Raw genomic sequence first — 24,132 nt, forward strand, 5'->3', positions numbered from 1 at the left:
GGGACACGGCTGCCCGGGTGTCAACTTTCAATAAAGAGTTGCTCTGTAAACGCGCTCCCCGAAACCTTTTTCTCCCCACACACGCGGCTCGCTGGGGGCGGGCCCCGCCCCCGGACACAGCACCGGCCCCGCCCCGGGTTCCTCCCGCCCCTCGCCGGGGACGCGGACGCTCCTCCCCGGGGGCCGGAGCTGCGCGGCCGGGCCGGGCCCGGTGGCCGTGGGGGCCATGGAGGGGCCGTGGGGCGGGTGGCTGCTGCCGCTCGGCCTCCTGCAGCTGCTGGGCGGCCCCGTCGGCGCCTGCCCCTGCCGGGACCCGCGGCTATGCCGGCCCGTCACGGGCACCCGCAGCCCCGAGGTGCGCGGGCCGGGCGGTGCCGGAGCGGGGCGGGCTGGCCTGGGAGGCGCTGCTGGCGCAGGGAAGGCCGAACCCGGCGGCTCCGCGTTCGCAGCGCGTTCGGCGCCCCGGGGCCGCTGCCGCCCTGAATCGCCCGCTCCGGAGCGAGCCGGTTCCACACAGTGGGGGTCGATGTGCAGGGCAGTGCCCGGGCCGGGCTCGGTGTGGCAGCCGCTATCCCGCTGCCTGCAGGGCCCCCCTGGCAGCCCGGGCAGAGGGTGGGGGGCGTCCGTGCAAGCTGCTTCCCAGAGGCGCCAGGCAGCGACCTTTGTGAGGGGCACGTGGAAAATAATCGTCCTGCTGACAAGTGTTTGGGGCTAATGAGGGTGATTCTTACCCCTTTTCCAGGTCTTTGTGTTTGATGTGGGAAAGGAAGCATGGAAATTCTATGACTGGTCAAAAATTACAACTGTGGCAGCTTTTGGAAAGTACGATCCTGAGCTCGTGTGCTATGCCCACTCTAAAGGTTCCAGGATAGTGCTGAAAGGTTGGTTACATTGGGAAAGTGTGGATATTTATGATGCGTGAAGAAGAACATAATGTACATAGGGCTATAGTGCCTTGACATTTCACATTCAATTGTATGCGGAATATAAAAATCAGTACGAGGATTAATTAATAAGGCTATAACTCACACAAGGCTATAATATCTTGACACTTTGCATTTAATGCCTGCTAGTATATAGGGCATTAAAATCAGAAATGGTGTCTGCCATAGTAGTAATGAAACCATCCCAGTGACACCTAAATTAAAGTTCTCTAATAGGGAACATCACAGTTATGGAGGAAGAGGGAGGAAAGGAAAAGCCTGCAGAAAATAGTTATATGGCTCTGTGTTCTGGATGTTATATGAAGTACCCAAAAGGGTAAGGGAAGGGATTTTAAGTAGTATTTTGCACTTAAATCAATCCCTTTATATTAGGAAGTGGTTGAGTTTTAAAACATGAGTACTCAGAAACTCTGTGCAGGTACAAATTCTGATTAAAAAGACAAAGTCCATTACAGCTTACATGATATAAGCAACTTTTGGCTCTATTGAGGCAAACACGGAATCCAAGACCACAGTGTGGAAAGCAACAAAGGTTAAACATTAAAGTATTTTACTCTAAACAGTCCTTCTGGCTCAGTGGAAATCCAAAAGTAAATTGATTTCAAGAAAGGTAGTTTACAGTGGCTAAAAGAATATTAAGCAGAAGTAAGGAGGTTAAAATTATAGAAAAACATCCAAAAGGAACCCTATTTTAAACACTGCTGTCTCAAAGAAGTTTGGTAATCAGTTCTGGGGTGGTTTCTCAAAATTACGCTTGGGGAAAAAGTTAACTCCTTTGTATTTTACCAGTATCAGTATGAGCATTTTTTGGTTTATGTTTATATTTGTTGGTTTAGTAAAGACAAGCCTTTCCTCCTTACTACTGTTGTGGTGCAAATGCATGTTAACTCTTGAAGGCTTCTTGTCTAGGTGATGTACCTCTTAAGGAAATTGTTGATCCTGCTAAAAGAGCAGCATGGATAGCCCACCAGGTGGACCTTGCAAAAAATCAGTGTATGGATGGAATTAACATTGATATAGAGCAAGAAGTTAACGAAACCTCCCCTGAGTATTATGCATTGACAGAGCTTGTTAAAGAAACTACAGATGCTTTTCACAGAGAAATACCAGGATCACAGGTAATAATAATGTACCTTTTACAAACATTCACTTTATGAAATGCAAGGGGTTTTGGCAATGCTGTTTAGCATATGAATACAAAAAGTTTATGCAGATCTAAATAGGATATTCTCATGAATGGTTCATTATGAATGTTAGCTGTGATATGGTCTTGTAAGAATCACCCTTTTTGACCTGTATGAATTTAAACAGAAGAGGGGCTTCACGAGGTTCTACAGATAGAACATTACTGCCTTTTGTGAGCTGGCACTTAGTGTGGCTTAACGAATTGTTGAAAGTAGGGCACATACAGCCTTCTGGGGCAAAAGCTTAACAGTGTTTTGGTAAACCCGTCACTAAAGCTTTAAGGATTTGCATCATGCTTCATAGTTTTGGTCAGATGGTTTTCATATTATATTTTAATTTCTTTGATGCTAGGGGCACTAGTGGGGCACTCACTTTATAATCTAGTGTTTGCTTTGTCAGCTGAGCAGCCTCTCCTATAGTTCATTACCATCAAGGTGTATTAAACTGCTCCATGTAGGAAATACTGTCTTGAAAAGTTACAGCTTTTTTAAAAAGATGAAATGAGCGCCTAAGGGCCATACACGATACTAACTTGTGCATTTTTCCTTCAGGTAACATTTGATGTGGCTTGGTCTCCAGCATGCATAGACAGAAGGTGCTACAACTACACTGGGATTGCAGATGCCTGTGACTTCTTATTTGTGATGTCATATGATGAACAGAGCCAGATCTGGACAGACTGTATTGCAAAAGCCAATGCCCCTTACCTGCAGACCTTACTTGGTGAGGACAAAATGTCTCCTCAGGAGTCAGAACATTTCCACTTGTTTACATCAATAGATAGAAAAGATTGACGTTTCTTTCTTTTTGTTTTTTTGGTTGCACTGAAGCTTTCGAGTGTGCTCAAATATGTGGTGTCCTAGTGTGAAAATAGTATCTCTGCTCCTTATGACACTACAGGCAGACTTCTAGCAGTTGTGTGTTGTTACTTGTGATCAGTAGCCATCAGGAGTGAAGAGCACTAGAATGGCAAACGGCAGGCAGAGCAATAGTGTCTGCCTGGGCTTGCAAAGAACCTGAAACATTTCTTTGTCCTTGTGAGCTTCTGCTAAGGGCATATGGTTTTAACTGTGAGCAACTAGAGCAATTACTAGCATCTCAGTAGAGCAGGCCTCTCTAAATAGAGTGTGCAGGTAGAGGTAAAGGAGAGCTTGCCCCAGCCTCTGTCTTGGGATCATGCAAGTCCTATATTGGCTCTGGCTGTAGATCAGTTGTAAGAATAAAAAGCATAGGAGAAAGGAGTAATGCATCTTAATTTTTATTTCCTTCAAATCTAGGCTATGAAGAGTACATTACTATGGGCATTGATCCTAAAAAGCTTGTGATGGGTGTCCCCTGGTATGGCTATGACTATGTCTGCCAAAACCTATCTACGGTAAGATGAAAGATTGTTCATTTGCAAACATACTGTTAATTTTTTCCTTGGAAAGATACAACTAGATTTTGGAAATCTTGTTTTTGGATTAGGAAATACTATGGTCTGATGGATAAGAGCATAAAGCTGGGATACAAGACAGAATCTTTTGCTGAACCCCACTATACCCAAGCACTGTGTTTGACTAAGGAGCTATAAATGTTATCTGTATGAGAAGAGATGATGTCCAAAGGTCCTACAACACTTGTATGTGCCTTCTCAGCACCATCACTAAGCTCACTGTTTAAAGACAGGTGCAACAAACCATAGCAAACCTGTGACTGTTAAAGCATAGCAGTTTATGGAATCTCAGACAACATTATACTTACGAAAAATGTAAGAGTGAATTAAAAAGAGAAAAGATAACTGTATAAGCTGAATGATATCCATCCAATCCTGTATAACTACAGAGTAAACAAAATTTAACTTTTAGTTTACTTTTCTATACATGTAGTGTATCTGCCAGAGTTGCTTGAAGATTAGGGATTTTTGAGCCCCCGATGCCTTTTGTGAATTTCTTGGCTGTACTGCTGTTTTGGAGTTCAATTATATCTATGTAACATGAAACTCATGCCTTCTGCTTTTTTTTTCAGGATCATGTGTGTTCCCTTTCCAAAGTGCCTTTCCGTGGGGCTCCTTGCAGTGATGCTGCAGGCAGACAGGTCCCCTACGGAATTATCATGAAGCAGGTGAACAGTTCTCTTTCAGGGGTGCTGTGGGATGAGGTACAGAAGTCTCCATTTTATGAATACAAGGTAAACATATCTTTCTAAGACACCATGTTGTGGAGAAAACACTCGTGAACCGTAGTTCTTTGACTGTAAAGTTTTCAGGATTAGATTCTTCCATTTATGTTTTCTACTTATTTTTTCCGGTGTAGTAAAGGATTGCTGGACTTCGTATCTTGAATTTCTAGTGTGAAAGAGGGGTGCAGTGCCTGAAGACTACAGGAGTAATAAAGATCTTCATTACTTTGTGTTTTCTTGAGATACTGTATCATGGCAAAAAAGGACATCTTGGCACTAAGAAATCCTATAGCTCTGTCCTTCACTGTTACAGTTACTTTCCTGAGGTTATGAGTGCTTAAAACAGATTCTGAGATGATCTTTTCTTTTATCTCAGTGCCTTGCATGCATGTTCTTTTCTGCATTTGCTTTCTACATAGTCACAGTGAATGAGTCCATAAATGACTGTGCTTACAAGAACACCACAGTGTATGCATTTTGTCTTGTTTCTTTAGACATGGTTTAAAGTTTCATGTGGTGTTGTAAGGAACAACCAGGTCAAAGCAACATAACTTGGACAAAATTTTATCACCTCCTCTAAAACTGTTTATTGCTAAAAAACCCCCACTTAATCTCTAACTAAATTCACCTGTTACGTTATGTTAGTGTATCTGAATCTATAAAAATATTAAAATACAAATTAGCTAAGTCTTTTCATCTGAGTACAGTTAAATTGTGCCACTGTTCTATAACATAGATTCTACAAGTAAAACAATAGCCAAGTATTTGGCTTAGAATTTTTAATTATCCTGTGTGAAAAATAATTGGTTAATCAGGAAAATATCACTATGTAAATCTACATAGCTTGTATATCTCAGTTTTTAGTTATACCTTTAACTGCATTCAACAGAAAATGTAATCAAAACCCAATGAACTTTAATGCATCATATTCATCTAGATAAGTAGATACTGACACTAGTCCTTAATTGTTTTTCTAGGATTCTCTTGGTCACTTCCACCAGGTCTGGTATGATGACCCTCGCAGCATCTCTCTAAAAGCAGCCTATGTGAAGAATCGAGGTTTAAGGGGCATTGGCATGTGGAATGGAAATAGTCTTGACTATTCCAGGGAAGCTGTAGCAGAACAACAAACTGAAGCAATGTGGCAAGCTCTGACACCGTAAGAACTATCTGAACCCTTGATTTAGAATGATGAAAATTTGTAATTTTTCATTTTGGCTTACACTATCAGAAATTTTGGCCTTATATAAATATACTATGGTTACAAAAACTTTGCAAACTCGACAGATTAATCTTGTTTTATATGCAAAGCTGTATTTTCATTCTTCAAAAAGTTCCAATGTTGCTTTAACAGTGGGGTTTTTTTAAAACTGCTCCTTTTTTCATTTTTCACAATTACCATAAGTTGGTTAAAGCTTGAACCCAATGTGCATCTGGTAAAAAGTAAGACCCTTTGGTGAATTTACAGGGGCAGTCTCATAATGATTCTTTGCTAAGGCTGCCTGGTGCAGGCAAGTATTCATTCTGGAATCACATGGTGCAGTGTCAGCCTTCTGACTTCCCAACCCAACCTATATTTCAGCTAAGTCACTCTAGAATCAGATGAAACAAAATACTGGAGAGACAGATTGTTGCTTACATGCAACTTGGTGAAGCCTGTGTTTGCATTTGGTTACTCTTCCAGAGATTAAAAGATTTTATAGACTGAAGAAATTATGTAACATGAAGCAGTTGCCATTAAGATTTTTATCAGACTTGTTGTTAGAAAGGAATATTCAATAAACCCCAGTTTCACTGTTTATGTATCACAAAAATTCCTTTGTTTCAAAAGCCAAAAATCTTGGACTTTATCTTTAGGAGGGAACATTAATATGTAGAGGACTTGGATGATGTTTCCTTCCATTCCAAACTATTTTACTTCCTGGAAACTAGAATTCAGCAGCTTATTTAATGAACTGTATATCTATTTTCCCACACACTCTAAGATTCATTCAGTAGCCTGTTGTTTGTTTTTATGGGGTGTTGCCTGAGGGATAATAGCAGGTTATATTTTCTTTCTAGTTAATATTTTCATAAAATAATTTGTCTGGAGAAAATGTACAACTTTTTAAAATATCTGTAGTGATGTAAAGATTGTCTGATGTTTACAAGATTTTTTTGTTAAATAAAATGCTGTCTTCATTAAGGTTGGTAAACAACATTGCCTGTCTGTGCTTTACTTGTTCTACAGCTTACAGCCCACATTGCTTGTCTGCTTCTCAGAACTGTTTCACAACCAGATTAAAGTGCAACTGTGCCCTTCTTAAGTGACTCCATTAATTAAAAATTTATTTCATTAGATATATGTAGTCAGTTGTGGGTTTGTTTTTTTGGTGGTGGGGGGGTTTTTTTGGTTGGGTTTTTTTTGGGAGGGGCATTGGTGTTTTTATTGTTGTTTTGTTTGTTTGGGGGGTTCTTCGTTTCTTTGGTTTGAGTTGGGTTTTTTGTTTAATGAGTTATTTTTTTCCCCTTGCTAAACAGTTCCCATAGTATAGCAGCACTACCGTAATGGCTACTGAGGAGAAGACAGAAGACTTCATGAGTTGTCTGACTGATTGATAGTACACGTGATGGAAAACAGAAGGTGAAACCTACTGCTCTTGCAGAAAGAAAAAAATTCCCCTGAAAAATCAGAAGGCTTTTCACGAGAACATTGGTTTGTAGGTTTGAGGAGACACTTGTTAAATTTTATATACAATATGTATGTATCTGCACAAATACAGGTACTTGAGAATGTGTATTACTACTTACATTTATATGCTAAAGTACTGTGAGATATTTGCTGAATTTAGAGGTCTTCTGGAGTGAATATCTGACCTGCAAAATCCTAACTGAGGGCCTGATGACTTAATAATAAAACTCCTTGTAGCAGTCAGGAATCATGAGTTGATTTTTTTTTTTTTTTTAAATTTAGGTTCAGATCTTCCAGTAGCTAGTTGCCTGCTCTTGTATCTTAAATAAGACACAATTCTGAAATAGAGAATGTGGTATTCAACTCTGAACTGAGAAACAGTGATTGCAGTTTTAATAGTCAATTTAATACTTCAGCACAAAAATCTTTGTTAAGTCCTATCTTTAAGAAAATAAATTGGATAATGAGTGGTATGATTCAAGACATTTCTAAGTTAGTCCTTTTGAGAGCTGCATAATTTTCTCATCATATAACCCATTTCCCATGAGCGTTTCACTTCCAGTAATAAATACAGCCTTGACAGCTTTTTAGCTGAGATAAATTCCTAGAATGTTATTGTTCTGCTTCATGTAATACATCTGGTTTGTAAAGAGGCAAACAGAAGAGCTAGAAAAAAGTTACTATGGAGAGGTTTCTGATTTCTCTTTCAGAGAATTGTTAATCTTGGCACATGCATGAGCTTGGACTTCAGGAAAAGCAGAATATGCAATCGTGTAAGTTGAACCAGGATCATCATTATGCTTGTTCAAGAGAAAGCTTCCCTCTTCCTCTAACTACAGAAGACAGTTAATGTCCATTTGGCTTTCCTAGTAAGTAAAGGAACAAAACCAGCTAGATATGAAATAAACTGAGATTATATTTCATAATAAAATAGTAGTAATACATTGGTAGTTTATAGATAGGCATGCTTAAAATGACAAAAATAACTTCAGTAAATAGCTAAATAAAGGATTACTGTTGCTGTTTTTCTACAGAACTTGTATTTTAATAATTTTCCAAAAATGTAATGTGCATGCCTGCAAATAAGAACAGAAGGTTATGGATTATAGGTCTATTTGCTTAGTAGCTATTTTGTTAATCAAAGAACATCAGCGTACCACTGTGATGTTATACAGTTCACTAATTTGCACTTTTAAATATAACAGCTTAGTTTTAGACACATTACTAGCTTAAACTGTATGTGTAAGCAGCTGATTAATCTTACAGTAAGAGAAAGATTTAAAACAAAGTGAGCTGCGGTACCTCAGTAGCCTAGTATACAAATTCCACAACATTTATACAGCTGATGTCTTTTTACAAGATAACTTCAAGAACATATAAACGAATTCTCAGCTTCTATATATATTAAAGAGCTTTTGTGGACTTGAGAGATGTTAAAGTCATGTCATCTTCTTAAATTCCTGATTTTCTGTACTGGAGAATTAAAGCAGAATGAATCTTCTTCTGTGTCAGTTCCGCTCTCAGTGCCCGTAAATCATATGCTGCCTGCTTTCTCAGCTGCAGAAGAATCAGTAATGTAAGGAATGGCAATTTAAGGAAGTTTTATTGAGTCGACATGCATATAGGTTTATATAACTAAGACTGAGTCTTATACAGGATGGCTGAATACAGGATACATCATTCATCTTTAAAATTGTACATGTCCAATTAGATAGCTTAGTTCTAGCACTGCTTTCTTCTGTACTTTGCCTTGCTGTTTTGGAGACAACTGCAAAATTAATTGTTCTTTTCACTCCTTGTTATACAATGTCATCCACCCTAGAGTACCCAGCAAACAGGAGGTATGGTCAATGTCTGTGATGAAGAAGACTTCTATTTCAAGCTTTTAGAGCTGAAAAGCTATCCAGTGTACAGACCAATACTATCATCTTCCTTCCAGAAAGAGCCATAGGCATCACGGGTATAGAAAAATGCACATGAAGAGGACTTCCATCTGCTTGGACAGCCATTATCTTTTTTTTTTTTAGGTTTTTGGTTTGTTTTTTTTCCTTTATACCATTTTTTTTTTTTGCCTTAGCCATGGTCTATTTATTACTGGTCAGTGCCTTACCACACCAAGTGTATTTTTTCAATTACCTTTTGAATGAAATGGGATTTTTATGAAAAAGATTGTAAACCTTAGCTTACATAGTATCTTGAAAATCTAAGTTGTTTGAATGCCATACATTCAAAATCATCTAATAACCAGGTGTTCTGGAGTAATTTGACTCAAGTGATGAAGTTACAACAACTAACATGATAAAACTAACAGCATAAACCAAGAAATGTTTAGCAAATATTTACATCATCTAATAATTAGAAGATCTAATTTTTTTTACACACTGTCACATTTTGACCAGTTTAGTGAAAAGGCAGAGTACCTTAATTTCTTTTATGAGTTTCATTTTTGTATCATCTAGCTTCCTCTGCAGGTGATCGAGTTCATGCTGCACTGTAGTAATCCGGATGATTGTGTAATTCTGTGTGAAACAACAACAACAAAACCTGAAGTGCAGCATTACCACATCTCTTCATTCGCTGGGTGCTACTTCACCACTCAGAAACAATCCTCTGAACTCCTTCCAGCTCCCCTGCTTTCCTGCCTGACTGATGCCTGCCCGGCCAGCACGTAGCTCACGAGGGGTGGAGAGCATACTTGTGCTTAGCCTAACAGCTCATTAAATCCTGGCTGTCTTCTCTGGGGGCTGGCCAGTACATACCTGCTGGATGCATGTTAAGTTGTACATATCCTTCATGTAAGGCCTCTTTGTGCATAGCCAGGGAGACCTAAAAAAACCCCCTGATATACCCCACCAAAAGGAGCAATAACATATCTGACCATAGCTAAATAATGTAATGTCAACCCTATTCATATTTTTATTTTGTAGATATTTATTTCAAGATAGGTCAAATAATACACCATAGTATAATATACACTCTTAGATTGTACATACACGAGAAAGGGACATTTATTTTTCCTAGGCTAGCTTCAGATTTGACAACAGAGTTCCATTAATGCATTGAGAAAATTAGCAGATACTACTACTGGGAAGGATGTTTTCCCTTTTTCTTTTATCTTTTCTTTTTTTAATCCCTCTCTGACCTTCCTAAGAAACTTGCAGTTGCACAAGTTCAGGTACAACCACTTCAAAAGCCTCAGGCGTGTTTTGTCTTCCAATTTCATTACCTCTGTATATGAATTTGGGGATGATGGGAACAATATAGAACTGAACAGTTTATTAATCATTACTATATATCATACCTATCATTAATCATACTGAACAGAAGGAGATTTGTTACGAGAAGGTACAAACATGAAGCAGAAAGAATCAAATGCTCAGACTCAAACATTTCTGCAGTCTTTTTGAGACAAATGGGCTCAAGGAATTTTATACCTCAGAGCATTGAGGGGTATTTGGCTGCTGAAGCTAGTTTACAAGTCATTGATTGGTGATTTGTTTCTTTAAATTATATCTTATAGAAAAAAAAACAACAACAGGCTGTATAAAAAGAGATAATAAATAATACAAGCAAATACCTTGGAGTTTGTTGTATTGTTTGGTCGGTTTTGGCTATCTCTGGCTTCCAATTGCAAGAGCAATTTCTGGTGGTAAACCTCTAAATCTTGTCGTAATTTGTTTAAAGTGTCCTCCAGTGAAACTGTAGCTTTCTTAGTTTCAAAGTACTTCTTTTTCCATTCCTCACGAACTGCACAGTGAAACAGTAATAGTTTGTTCTTGTTCACCTATCAGAAGGTCTGCTGAAGACAGTCCTGACCAGCTGATCTCACAGGATTCAGCTGGCCAATGCACACACTGAAACGTGGCAGTAGGTTTCTTTTAAAAAAGCATTTAGAGAAAAATATTCGTTAAAATTACATTCGCTGTAAATGCAACTGAGTTTTCACACAGGCACCTGCAACAAAAGGTTCTATCTGTCCACCAAGATAAAACACAAGGCCCAAACCCAAAGTTTCCTTCAGGCTGGCTGTTCTGCAGGTTTCAGCTGCACAGAAGTGCTCCAGGCTCGTGAAGCTGGTATGCCCAGCACAGTCTGAAGTCCACAGCTTTACTGTAACAGAAAATGTAGCACTGTAGATTTATGCAAAATTTGATCTCTTTATGACCAGAATTTGAACAACTAAAACTTACCCAAAAGAACTCAGCTCCTGGGGACTGTACGTATGTAACTGAGAGTGACTGTCAGCATGGCAATCTTAGGAGGATATTAAATATAGACTGGATCACTGTTCCTGCAGAATATGCTCTTTCCTTAATACCTTGTGAAGAAACATGCTTGCAACATGCACTTACTTATGAAAGTCTACAAGTCAGATAAAAATAATGTAGAGAGACGCTTCTTAAAAAACCTGCAGAAGCTGTTTGAATCCTTGTGAAATAACCTTTATTTTTACCTAACTGGAAAACATAATGTAAGACAATGCAGGAGCCATTTAGGGCTTATCTCAGCAAGGTAAATTAGTTTGCCTTGCACCTCCATGCTACTACAGAGTCACTGCTTCAAGTAACCAAGTCTGGGTTTTTTAAAGTACAACTTCACCACACTGTGGTGAATAACTGAAAGAATTGGCTTCTTGTCTCCTTAACTCCTGTAAGAGTTGAGATGCCTAGCGATTTAGCTGCATTGAAGGACAAAGTGAAAGCTCTCAAAACTTCATAATGATTAAATCTCATCTCTCTATAACTGGAATGTGACCTAGGGAGGATAGTTTTTAAGTATAAACTTAGAAATAATTTTACGAAGAAAATTCCTGTAAAATTTGAATGAGATTTGACCTTGTTAAAAAGCAAGGTTTATCACACTTGTCACAACAGACTTGCAGCTTCCATGTCATTAGAGATATGCAAAAATTATGCTGCAATTTACTCAAAGCCTCATCAACACAGTAAGCACCAGCTGAAGGCAGGATTAGAATACATCAGCTACCCTGGGCCTCAAAGAGTGAAGCAGCCTGTAGTAGCTCTCTGGGTACTGCACATACATGAGACACAACTTGAATAGTTTATAGAAGTCAGGATAATTTTAAATTTATAAGACTGCCACAAAAAAAAGCAGAAGGAAACATTGCAACCTTGAATTTTTCCAGCATCCTGTTATACAAATGAATCTTCTTGGAGCTATTAGTCAGCAAACTGCTCTCTCTGTAATTAAGCTCACTGAAAAGGAGACAAACATTTTCGCATTGGTTTCAGTGTAATTTCTCAATCATTCCAAATTCCAAAATAAATTAAAAGTATACCATGGTATCTTCTCAGCTTATTTTGTTCCAGTAGTCCTTTAGCTTTTTTGATCAGTTCTTCTCTAGTTTTTTCCATATGCCTTCTGTCTTTCTTCATTTGTTGCAATTGTTCTGCCATCTTGTTTTCTAAAGATATTAGAATTATATGTAGCAAGTGTCTGAATACTCTAAGTAGGAAGGATCAATCAAGATTTTTGTAATGCTAAGCACAAATCATGCCAAAAGCTCTGTCAGAGCAAGCAGTAGAAATTATTTCATTTTAATAAATTAATGTCTAACTTTTCAAAATGGCTGGCACTTCAGAAAAAGGCAGAAATCCAGCATGCATCCAGGCATTCATACACACACGAACAAGCAAACATCCTTTTATATGTTTAGATGCTGTATCACTAACATTATATAATCAAGATACAGATACACTCCATACATTGAAGACGCTTGCCATATGAAGCCAAAAAAGCCTCCAAAAGACTATTTCCTGCTCAAAATACATTGCAACATAAAGTGTAGTGAAATCTTGCCTTAAACTCCATCTGGTCCTAAGCAGGAAAGCATCTCAGACTTTAACTAGTCCGCAACAATAGGTCAAACTCTCACTGTCTTCTCACTATCCTCTTCCTCCTCCACCACAGCAGAGGATCCTCAGCAATACTACTAAGATGTTTTCTTTACTCCATTCTCACTTGAGCCTGCAGTATTTCATCCCATCTCTCTCCTTTTCTCCTTCCATCCACAACTCCACAAGCTGGGTTTTCTAGCACTGGGAAACTGCCATGCTCTAGGACAGCCCATGCAATCATAAATGCCTGGAATTTTCCAACCATAAATTAAAATTCATAATAATACTGTGAATGAATGTATGTACAAATTCTTTTGTAAAGTAGGTATTTGTGTCTTCATTGACTCTTCAGTCTTGACTAAATGTTCACTTCCCTGCAATTTCTTGGAACCATACTCACTTGCTGCCTGAAGTACAGGAACTTGAGCTGGATTTACAGAAAGTAAAGGTGGACTAGGAGGTGAAATGTATTCTTTTGGACAAGTAAGATGATTTTGCTTGCTTTCATCTGCCTGTAGAGTCAAAAGACACAACTATAAGTACATAACCATAATCCTGAATAGTTACTTTAGACATATGTCCTGAAAGTGTTCAGAGTGAATGGAAGGGCTGAATTTGAATTCTGCACGTAACCTTTTTTATTCTGTTAGCAGTACACAAGATTACTAAATTAAAAACAGCTGGACCTCTGCAAATATAATAAGAACACTGAACACTTACACAGATTGTTGCTAATTGTTCTTGTCCAGGTCCAGAACCCCACAAGTTACTGATACTCCCATGCAAGACCAGGAATTAGGGGCTTAAAACTGCCGATTTCTAAACTAAAATTTGTAATCACAGATTTTCAATTTCATCATTATTTTTGTACGACTCCACTACTGTCACTTGTGCACGAGAGCTACAGGCTACAGCTAATAGTGATGGCTATTATGTTGTGCACTTGCAGGTGGGTGCTGAGTCTTCCTAAATATGTTGTTATTCTGATACTATGACTATGTTTTAAATGAATTTATAGTTTTTTATCAGAAGTTTTGCTTGGCGTGAGGGAAAACAAATTTATCCCGTATGAAATTATAAAAACATCATCAATATAGCCAGTAAAATATCACTGTCAAGAAATTGTAAAAAAAAGATAAATCATAATATTAATAAGACTGAGATAGTTATTGTATAGGTTCCTGTTAAATTATAACCAGAGCTATAACTTCTGATGATTTAATTGTTTGGAAATATAGCTGATATTCACTAACAAATCTGCTAAGTAGCAGTGCATGAATTAACTTTTCTCAATTATTTTCACATCTACATTTGAGTATTTCATATTTATAAGGAGTTACCTGTCTTATAAAATTAGACTGTTTCTGGGTGGAGGACTATATTTATTGCTCAAGATTACTAGGAATATGTTACCTTGAAAAACCTACCTGATTATCCAGTTTTTCACTAAGATCACCTATAGTCTTCCTAGTACTGTATTGCTGCAAGCTGAAGATAGAATCAAAGAAGCAAGTGAAAATTCATGGAATGAAACGGGTTTTTTCTCATTTTCTTTCATTTATTTGTAGCCTGTAAAAGAAGTTTGTAGCTGTGAATTATTATTATCCATTATTTTAGAAGACTCGTTATTTACTAACCTTTGTTTTTTGTGCACATATTCTGTAGTTTGTCTTTCCATTATTTTAAGAATTTCAGCATCCTGTGTTCTGTCTCTTCTTAATTTTGTCTCTTTCTGGTGCTCATTATTTTCCATGTTTGTTAATGCTGTGACAGGATAATGATGACAAAAATATGTAGATTAACTCACCAAAATCAAGCTCTTTTGACTATCAATGCCTGGACTTTCCAACCTGTATTGGAAATTCAATGAATCAACACAGCTAACAATCTTATTTCTAGGATTTTGGAATGTTCCATGAATAACAGAAGAAAGAAATAAAGATTAAAACCCAGGTATTTTTGTTTTAAGAATTTATATCTGACTAATTCTGGTAACTAGTACAAGAAACATCATCACAGATAAAGAAACTACTTCATTATTTCACCTTTCCTCCATTAATTCTGTTTCGTACACTTTCTGCCTTTCAGACACTGAAGATCCCTTACAAACCAGAACCAAAGAAAGGGAGAGCAAAATGTTTTGAGTTTAAATGTTAATGAATTAATGTTATCTGCTTTAAAATATATTCAATAAATATTTCAAAAGAAAACTGCTGACAGACCATACTTTTATTACTACAAAATTCTACATCCTTCATAATTATAAATAAAGTTATGGAAAACTATTCAGTTATACATTTACGCATATATATTTGTATATTAAGTGATCTCATACTTAATATCAGTTAACAAGATGGTGGAGGGACAAGTTATGATTGGAAACTGGAATTACTGAAAAGTCATTCATGAAAGCCTTTTCCAATACACTCCCTCAATGAATATAATATGCAATTTGTTGCTTTCTTAGTTAAAAGTGCTAGATATCCACAAAATCATTCTAACTGAAATCTCTGAGGTGCCAATACTTATGAAAAATTGAATATTGCTTCATTTAATACTCTATTGCAAATTTTTAATGAGTAAAGGTCACCTTTTTTTACATTAACTGTAGAATTCTACTCAAATATTAAGACTTGTCTCTCAAAAGTATTTCCTCAAAAACAACTTCTATTATAATTTTTATGTTAATATAAACACAGTAATTCAAATCCAATTTAAACGTATCAGTCATTTCTTTCTTGGTAATCACTAAAAATTTAGGAATATTAAGAACATTATATAACCATTCAGGGACTTAATAACCCTCAGTATCCATAAGACACCCCATTTTAAATGAAGCAATGGTTAGTAGACATTGTCCAAACAGCATCTTCTATTTTGGCACAGAACTGCGATCTAGTCAATGTGTGCTTTAAACCCCTCCATACTTCTGGGCTATTTTCCCTGGAGTCCCCTCAAAGCATTCTCTCCCCTGTCAGTTCTAGGAATGCCACTGTTCAAGAACATAGAAACATATCAAAAACATTACATGTAAGGGAGGGGAGGAAACATTTCCTCTTCAGCAGTAACGTAGTCATGGATGACAAGGAAGGTTGAAGCGAATAAATGTTCTTCCTGACAAAGTGATAGCAAGATTTTTTCACTTAAACTTACTGTTGAATTATGGGATCATTACCCCCCAATCTTTATAGTAGCTGATTAGTAATTTTTCTTGTCAAAATAATATTAGACAAATATATCAACTACAGTAACGTTTTTTCATTTTCATGGCTAGGCTTCACGAACCAAGATTTGGGAAGGCCCTACCCATGCTTGTTGCAAGACAGTAAAGTAATACTCTATATCAGTACACAATGATAAAGAAGAACTTATACAAGGTAAAACTACATCTTTTTGAAAGGTATTATCATTTTTAAAAATAGAATATTGTTCTGATAGTGATATTCCAACTTGTGCTTTAATTACAGATTTCTTAAAACTTAGCTTCACTCTGCTAACCTTTTAGAACACTTGCTTTAGCAAAAAGACAACAATGAACATTTGTACCTTGTTGATATTTAATGTGATTTCGGGGTGCTTGGTTATCCTGGCCTTGTTCATCACTGTGGTTTATGTGAAGAGTAAAAGCAGTTCCTTTGGCTTTGTCATTCCACTTAGGAGTATTACGGTCTTTTTGATCTTGGCTGAGATGATTCTGCTCAGAGCTCTGTAATATCATGTCACACTTTCCAGATTCCCAATCTGCAGGATTTGGATGACTTGGTGTGAAGAGAGATCCATCAGATCCATTTTGATCTGCATAATAATTGATATTATAAAACAGAGATATTATTTTATTGTTAGTGTTGACCATATGTTTATTTTTCTTCTCCTTCATCATCCCCCTTCACTAAACCGGTTAACCTTACCTTTTTCTCTAAACTGTATCTGTTCTTCTTGAATCCTGTTGTTATGGTCTTGCTTATGGTTTGTGTGCAAAACTGGAACAGGTTCTTTCTCACCCCATTCCACGGGACTGTGCACTTCCAGATTTTCTAGTTGATGCTTACTTTGTATGTTTTCTAAAAATGGTTTGCTTTTTTCAGGTTTTTGCTGGGGAAGACTGGGTAATCTTGATCCATGAACAAACCTTTTAGCTTCTGCATTGAAGTGATGTCTTGGTTGAGTTGATAATGGATAAACATCTTCAAAGTATTCCACTCCAGGTAATAAATATAATTCAGGATAAAGTGCCTAAAATACACAGTATATTCATCAGACAGGACAAAAGAGAAAATGCACAACGTGAAATATTTCTGAAAATTGTACGTTAAAAGCCATTCAATACATACATAAGGAGGAGCAAATGACTTCAGTTCCAGCTCTGTTTCTTGCTTTGCTTTCACCTTGCAAGATAAAGAATAAAAGCATAACAAATACAATACTTTTTTATCAATAATGTTGTATATCACTTAATTCATGTATTCTATTACAATTTTTACATACTGCATTTTTTCATAACAAGCATTATCATCTGTACTGGCCTCATGGGAAAAAAGTAGCTTTGACTGCTTTTGTATTTTCTGACATAGTTCTGAGACTTCATTTTGTCTATTTTTCAAAATCTAAATCAGACCCACAAGAGTACATGAATGTACTGAATATTTTTTTTATCCTTTCTCTTATGGTTCAAAGGACCTGATCCAACAGTTGCAGGAACAGAAAGTTTTCAACTTTCTATATCAAAAGTTTCTTCAAGCTGAATCTGGACAGAAATGCTGATTCTCACATAATTTTCTCTATTCACTTAATACAATACTGCAAAATATTTAATGTATATGGAAAAAATCTATTATTATTCTATGTCTTCTTGTATTTATTGTTTGTCTTCATATTCTTTGTGTGAGATAAACTTTCACATATCAAGAGTTGTCCTGTCTAAATACTCTATGTATATTTGAAAGATGTGCTCCAGGAAAGGAAAAGAGAAGAAATCTGAGCTTACATTTAAATAATGATATTGAACTAAACAGGGGGCCAAGTTCTATTCTCAGTAATTGCCAGGCAATGCCATGGATTCACTGTTAGACACGCAGGCTACACGCAGAAAAGAAAGAGCAAATTAACATGACTTTGGTTTATGTTTATTTTTTCATTTAAAAACCCTTACTTGCAAGTAGGGCACAGCTCTTAGTTCTGCTTGCATTGTTAGTGTTGTAAAACAGAAGACTGAGGGGGTAGAACACTCAGCAAATATTTGATCATGGATATGTAATTCATTAAGGTTACCATGACCCTAAACAACAAATAAACCAGCTGGTTCATTGCTTTCCACTTTGTTATAAAGTAAAACATCAAGAAACAGTAAATACCCCAAAGTAAAACTATATCTTTGTCTCTAAAAATGTTCACATGCATCTACCATTATCTTTAATTCTCTATTAACATAAAACATTGTATTCATTTGCTGGTACTCTAAAGGAGCATAGAAATTTTTTTCCATTTATCTCTGAACTATGTGGGGAAGAAAATATACCATCATACTTACTATCATCCAGTTAAAAAGACCTGAATTCATTGAAAACAATGCACATTTTCTGATTTAGATTGTATCACAGTCTTTAAGTTTCTCTTCATGTTTTTCCACCTACTTTTTGCATAGTACTTAGTATTTATTCTAGTCTCCTGTGAGAGCAATTTTAGTGATAATTAAACTAGAAAGGAAATCAAGAATGGCACCAAATTTCCAGCCTGTAATTAATTTCCAAGTCTGTGAGAAAGAGGTGAAATGAGATGTGACAAAATTATTCTATACTTACATAAATGACTTAAGTCTTTGCGTATTATAAGAGTAAACTTTCAGTTGGACTAATTTTCAAGTTTATTTAATCTTTAGCTATATTTTGTAAGATATAAATATATATATATAGAATCAATGTGAAGAACAGTTATGATTCAGAGGTGTAGGGCTCTTATTACATACGGTATTACTGAACTAAACAGTGGAACACAAATGTACATCCAGAGAAGTTTTCATTCAGAGAGTGATCTCTTCAATGCTTTTGGGCAGGTCACAGCAGGAACCATTAGAGGAACTCTGACTTATTCAGCTTCCATTGCAAATTCTTCAACTGTCATGTTCCCAACCACGTACAGATAATAATGACCTTATGGGTTTGAGGTGTTTTTTAGCAACCAGATTTGTCATATTTAATCCACTGATTTATCAAAACTAGCATCTTTTCACTGGATGGCAACTAACTACACCTGTTGCTTTAAAGGATATTTTTAACATACCTGTCCAGCTGTGCCTTTGCACCTGGGGAATCAGATATGCTCTGACAAGAGCTTATGCTGCAGCATGTTTAAAACCAAATGCTAACAGTGCTCCAAAAATTATCTCTACTTTATGTAATATTATCTACTCTGCAGGAATGAGATCTCTGATGTACATTATAAAACAGAAAAGCACTAAAGAAAAAAAAATATTAACTTACCACTGCTAGTTTTTTCCCAATGCATTTTAAAAATTTGAATTTATCTGCAACTGTAACTCCACCCAGGTATTCTCCAAGCTTCTCCCGCAGCACTCTTAATGTGATGTGAGGAGACACCCTAGAATGTTGTTATTCATTAATACATCTGTAAGATCAAATAATGACGGCTAGTTAGTAAGAGGGGGAAGATAATACTCCATATGTGCTGGTTTGCATGGGCAGAATGACCAAAATGACCTATGTCCTAGAACTGAACCCAATTACATACAGGCCAGAGGGTCTTGGTGTGGCAGAGTCAGAACATTGTATCGTGTTCAGGTACACTGTATTACAAGGGCTGCCATAACATTAACTACCAATATTCATAATTTATGAAACCCATACAATGGAACAATATGGAAGTAGCTGAAATTTGAAAATGACTCCTTCAGAATGCTGTTGCTTATCTGCAGATGAATAACAGCAACATCTGAAACCACAGTCATGCACTTCCATATAAGTGACAAAGTTTCATGGGGTCAGTCCAGCACTGTAAAACATACCCCCTCAAGCACCCAGGGCTAGAGGAGAGTTCATCACTGTCCACTTTAAGTAGCAGGCAAAATCCTTTGCTTTTGTCTTCTCCAACACAAGTTTACAGTCGGGTGTGTGCATGCAAACGTATTTTAAATAAAAACCAAACACTGCAGTGTGAACATTTCCACCATGGTTTGAGGATGAGAATGCTGACATAAATACGAATTGCATCTTTTAATGTATTACTTGAAACCATGTAAATATTAATAAGCTCAGTATAAACATCACTACAGAATAAAAAGCATCTCTGCACAAGAAAACCAAATGTGCAAGAGGCACACTAAAGCTCTGCAGCACAACATAAGCAATTCTAATTCCTCCTATGCTGCCATATAAGATAAACCAGGGAACAAATCCAGGCCTGAGACTGTTAATGACCCATGCTGATGAAGTGCCAGTATGATTTTGGCCCAGGCAGCTATCACTCTCCAAGCAATGCACAGACACAGCGTGGGGGACAGCACATGCCATTCTCAGTAAACATTATACACAAGAACGTGCCGTGTCTTCCACTTAAACAGGTCTTCATTAACCCGTCAAGGTTTGTTTGCACTTTCAAGAAGGCCTACAGGCCTTCATTTCACACTCTAAGTATGTAGTAAAAATATTAAGTTTCATCTCATGAACACAGTACTTCAGTGGGCTACAATGTTTCCTTTGCATTATTTCAAACACCCTGGACTTAGAGGAGCCTCAAGATCATAAAACTGCTTTGGAGCACAGGCATGCAGCAAAGGAGATCAAAGTCTGCAGAGAGGACACCTCTAGGCCACACTACTTGGTCTCTGCACATTTGGCTCCTGCTTATTTCTTTCCCAGCCATTTTTCCCACATTTGCTGCAGATAATAGTCTTAGCATCCTTTATTTCAAATGTATGAAGACATATGTGAAAGATGGATACATAATTCAACACACATCCTTCCAAGACCTTACGTGAGAACACAGATGATCTGTAATTCAAATATCTCTCAGGAGCTATAATTTCTTCAAGCTAGTGTCTCAGAGAAGATGTGCCCCTTGAGTGGTCTTCCAAAACCAAATACATGCAAGTTCTTTCAGAGGCAATTCTAACACTGCACACCCTTCACTGATAAGGTCTGTCCAAACCAGCAAGGAAACCTAAACCTAAGGCATTTATGAACAGCAGCGAAAACATCTAAGTAAGTAAAATGCATCGTGGGAAAAAATTATCTAGGTATACAGAGCCTGAGAAATAGGGCAGAAATTTATCTAAACATTATTTGCCAGTCCAGCTGCGAGGAATGTACACTAATATATTTGTTAGTTGCTGCCACTGGCTAGCAGAAAACAGTCACATCAGAGTCATTTCTTCAGGGTGTTCCTTTAAAAGTAATGCAAAGGAGAGATCATTGCAGCCATCTCATCTAGAAATAAGAAAAGTATGGCTTCTGTGGTGAGGAATGAGGGATAAATAAAAGATCACAGAGGCTGAGAAATCAGGTTCATGGGAATGAGAACTCAGGACCACAGAGAATTACACAGTTAATATTTTCCTCTAATTTCATGGTTAATGGAAGTGGTCTGTACTTTGACCTAGGAATCCTTTGTTAAGATGACTCAAACAGCATTAGGATTGTCAAGCTGATTGAACAACAGAGCTGTCAACAATGCCCAAGCCACATGAGTATGAGTTCCCTCTTCTGGATTATAATGAGAAGTGGTTTTTAGCAATTATTTAAGACACATTAGCAAGCAACAATACCCAGGCTGATATAAACCCACTGAAATCAGTGAGGATCCTAATTGAATTTGATGCCTCAGTGACATAAACTTACACTAGAAAACACAGGGCAATGACAGATGTCCATCACAATAAATGATTTGAAGTTACCACTCCAGATGTGTATTTTGCTCCTCTGCTGCAGACTAGAACAGCACTTATTTTCTCTGGTTTTGAGGAGCCTTTCAACAAAAGCAGCTGCAAGAATTAATACGTTCTGCCCTACATGCTCATACCTGACCACTGTCAATCTTTTCAGCTACAAAGAACATTCTCTTAAATGGATACTACAAGCCTCAATTTAAATTAATTAAAACCTACATTCCCTGCACTTTAAGCTGAATTGATAGGTTTTGCACAGAAACAGACAAAGTGCATGTAAAAGCTTTGTTTTAATATATATTTACATTATTTGATTTTTCTATAACTTCTTACCACACTACACATACACAGATTTTGTGAGTAAAGTGTTTAGGAGTATAAATAAAACTTTCAAAATTATGAAATATTAAAAGTGCAACTCTCTGTGCCAGGTTTGAGCTTATGACTGGGAACCAGGGTATTCTTTCACTAAGTCCTTTAAACAGAGAGTACACACAGTGTTGTGTGCAACCTTTTGGAAATATTTCTGAAGAAGAAAGAATATATGCTAGTGGTTCATGGGCTGTAATGCTTGCCCTTGAGAAACATGGCTTCAGCCCTTTCATTGGACTGAGAGAGCCAGATCACAAAATCCCTGTTCCTGGAAGCTGACAGGCTATCCTGTCTTCATCAAGCCACTGTCTTAAAGCTGACCTCTTGCCAAAGAGTTCAAGATTTTGACAATCAGGCTCAAGGAGACAGAAAAAATACACGACTATGATTTTACAACGTAGATTATTCTGCAGAAATATTATCACTGCTCTGGAAGTACGTTTCAATAGTCTACATTAAAGACTGCAAGACAGCTAAGCCTGATACAGTACAAATAAACATAATGCACCACTTACCCTCCAGAAATTTGAGAACAAGTTCCTGCTTACAGATGTAATTGTGCTCTGTAGAGCAACAGCTGGACTAAATAACTGAAGGGCGGCGTGAAGGACCTGCCACGTACATGAAAACTAAGACCACACTCACCTTATAAATCCAGCTGAGACAAATTTGCTAGTAAGAGCTACAGGAACTGTATTCAGCTTGAAGTTCCACACTTCTGCTGGGACATAAAAAACATGGAGCTCCACCAACTAAAAAAAGCACAGATGATCACAACTGTAGGTGTATTATAATCCTCTTCCTATACACTTTGTTCTGTTTAGGTGGACTTCCAATTTCTGTAGGCAGGAATGGTTCCTTTGATATTAGCACACAGACTAGAACAGTGGAGCTCTATCTCACAATAATGACAGCCATGAACAGAGCAATTTGTGACTTAATGCCAGCTGACAACATCAAGATAAGTCACATTAGAACAAGCTCCACAATGAGCTTGTGCTACTGCTGTGTATCACTGTGACAGCAATGCACAGATCTTACCAAAACCAGTTGATACGCTGGAGAGTGTCATGATTACAAGAATCTCTCAGCTGAAAGCCTACCTTTGTTTATCTCATAAAAAATGCAAAGCTCTGAAAGCTTGATCCAAACAGCACCATGACTTGACATTGTCAGAAAGAAAGAAAAAAAATTTCAAAATTAACCTGGTTCTGATCAAGGTTCACTGAGAGTGTGTTCAGACCTGTGGTAGTTGTGGCACTGTTAATATCTAGTGATAATTTTAGTGAAAATCAGACAAAGTATCGACAAAGATGACACACTTCCCTGTAACTACAAGCCACACAAATAAGCTATATTAAACATTTCTGCAATCGTTAAGTAATATGAACTAGAAAACTATGCTTTATATATATCCTATGTTAAAAGCACATTTTTTTCCTCTCAGGTCCTCTACAACCTTATTTTAATATTTCTTTATTTTTATTTGAGAAATCTAAAAAATATTTATGCAAAAGTACAAAAACTCTCACCTGTGATGTTTGAGGTCTCATTTGACTGAACAACATGCTGGTACCTTTCTTTATTGGACCATGGCAAATGCCAGATGGGCTTTCTAATTTTCTTTTTGATCAAAACATTCTTTAAGGATGAGTTTCATGATAATCTGTTATTAGAGAAGTTACTCTATTAATATCCTTTCTTCTCAGTTACTGTTCTTCATTCCGTTTATGAAAATGGAAAAGTTGTTTCTGTGCTGAGGCAGAAAGCTTTCAGCTAAGTGCAAACAGACTCAACCACACCTTCTACACAAGTGAGTATCACCTAAGTAACTGAGGGAATTGCTAAATCACAGCCCTGCAGCTCTGAGAAATCTGCTCTAGAGCATTTCCTCTTAACATTTTCTCCCCTTTCATAAAAATACTTCAGCTGTATATAATTTTTCTACACAATTTTACTGTTTTCCTAAAGACACAGACGTAAATCCCCACAAAACAAGATTTTTGCAGGGTCTGTGTCTGATAAAGTGACAATTATTGTGAACTG

At 37.3% G+C, this 24,132-nt stretch overlaps 2 protein-coding genes and 1 long non-coding RNA gene across 6 annotated transcripts; 2 read left to right on the forward strand and 1 right to left on the reverse strand.

Moving 5' to 3' along the window:
- Nucleotides 1-204: 204 nt before the first annotated feature.
- CTBS (chitobiase) lies at nucleotides 205-6,487 on the forward strand. The gene is made up of 7 exons (XM_032696064.1): nucleotides 205-355; nucleotides 743-881; nucleotides 1,854-2,062; nucleotides 2,681-2,852; nucleotides 3,407-3,504; nucleotides 4,137-4,298; nucleotides 5,267-6,487. Exons 1-7 carry the CDS (start codon nucleotides 227-229, stop codon nucleotides 5,450-5,452), a joined length of 1,095 nt encoding a protein of 364 aa, XP_032551955.1. The 5' UTR covers nucleotides 205-226; the 3' UTR covers nucleotides 5,453-6,487.
- A 221-nt stretch (nucleotides 6,488-6,708) lies between these two features.
- Nucleotides 6,709-10,702, forward strand: LOC116790749. Its single transcript, XR_004358483.1, has 3 exons — nucleotides 6,709-6,912; nucleotides 7,671-7,829; nucleotides 9,420-10,702. It is a non-coding gene; the product is annotated as an uncharacterized LOC116790749 (long non-coding RNA).
- SPATA1 (spermatogenesis associated 1) lies at nucleotides 7,857-23,804 on the reverse strand. Of its 4 annotated transcripts, none has more exons than XM_032696060.1 (13): nucleotides 23,619-23,804; nucleotides 22,732-22,838; nucleotides 19,295-19,412; nucleotides 17,150-17,203; nucleotides 16,727-17,051; nucleotides 16,365-16,613; nucleotides 14,456-14,582; nucleotides 14,246-14,306; nucleotides 13,219-13,330; nucleotides 12,260-12,385; nucleotides 10,538-10,707; nucleotides 9,381-9,479; nucleotides 7,857-8,517 (listed from the first exon to the last, which is right to left on the reverse strand). In XM_032696060.1, the coding sequence occupies exons 1-13, from the start codon at nucleotides 23,652-23,654 to the stop codon at nucleotides 8,413-8,415; spliced, it is 1,689 nt and encodes a 562-aa protein (XP_032551951.1). In that variant the 5' UTR covers nucleotides 23,655-23,804; the 3' UTR covers nucleotides 7,857-8,412. The 4 variants fall into 4 exon arrangements, with proteins under 4 accessions (XP_032551951.1, XP_032551952.1, XP_032551953.1 ...); XM_032696062.1 differs by lacking the exon at nucleotides 7,857-8,517 and adding an exon at nucleotides 8,528-8,778; XM_032696061.1 differs by lacking the exon at nucleotides 17,150-17,203.
- Nucleotides 23,805-24,132: the final 328 nt, after the last annotated feature.

Source organism: Chiroxiphia lanceolata, chromosome 9 (assembly GCF_009829145.1).
Source record: "Chiroxiphia lanceolata isolate bChiLan1 chromosome 9, bChiLan1.pri, whole genome shotgun sequence".
NCBI lineage: Eukaryota > Metazoa > Chordata > Aves > Passeriformes > Pipridae > Chiroxiphia > Chiroxiphia lanceolata.

Excerpts from the sequence above, each read along its gene's own strand:
- SPATA1 (XM_032696060.1), bottom strand. The coding sequence starts at position 23,654 with ATGTTGTTCAGTCAAATGAGACCTCAAACATCACAG. Across the intron at positions 22,839-23,618 it reads TGAGACCTCAAACATCACAG|TTGGTGGAGCTCCATGTTTT; the intron begins GTGAGAGTTTTT and ends TGCTTTTTTTAG. Across the intron at positions 14,307-14,455 it reads TATGTGCACAAAAAACAAAG|CTTGCAGCAATACAGTACTA; the intron begins GTTAGTAAATAA and ends TTCTATCTTCAG.
- CTBS (XM_032696064.1), top strand. The coding sequence starts at position 227 with ATGGAGGGGCCGTGGGGCGGGTGGCTGCTGCCGCTCGGCCTCCTGCAG. Across the intron at positions 356-742 it reads CGGGCACCCGCAGCCCCGAG|GTCTTTGTGTTTGATGTGGG; the intron begins GTGCGCGGGCCG and ends CCCCTTTTCCAG. Across the intron at positions 3,505-4,136 it reads TCTGCCAAAACCTATCTACG|GATCATGTGTGTTCCCTTTC; the intron begins GTAAGATGAAAG and ends TTTTTTTTTCAG.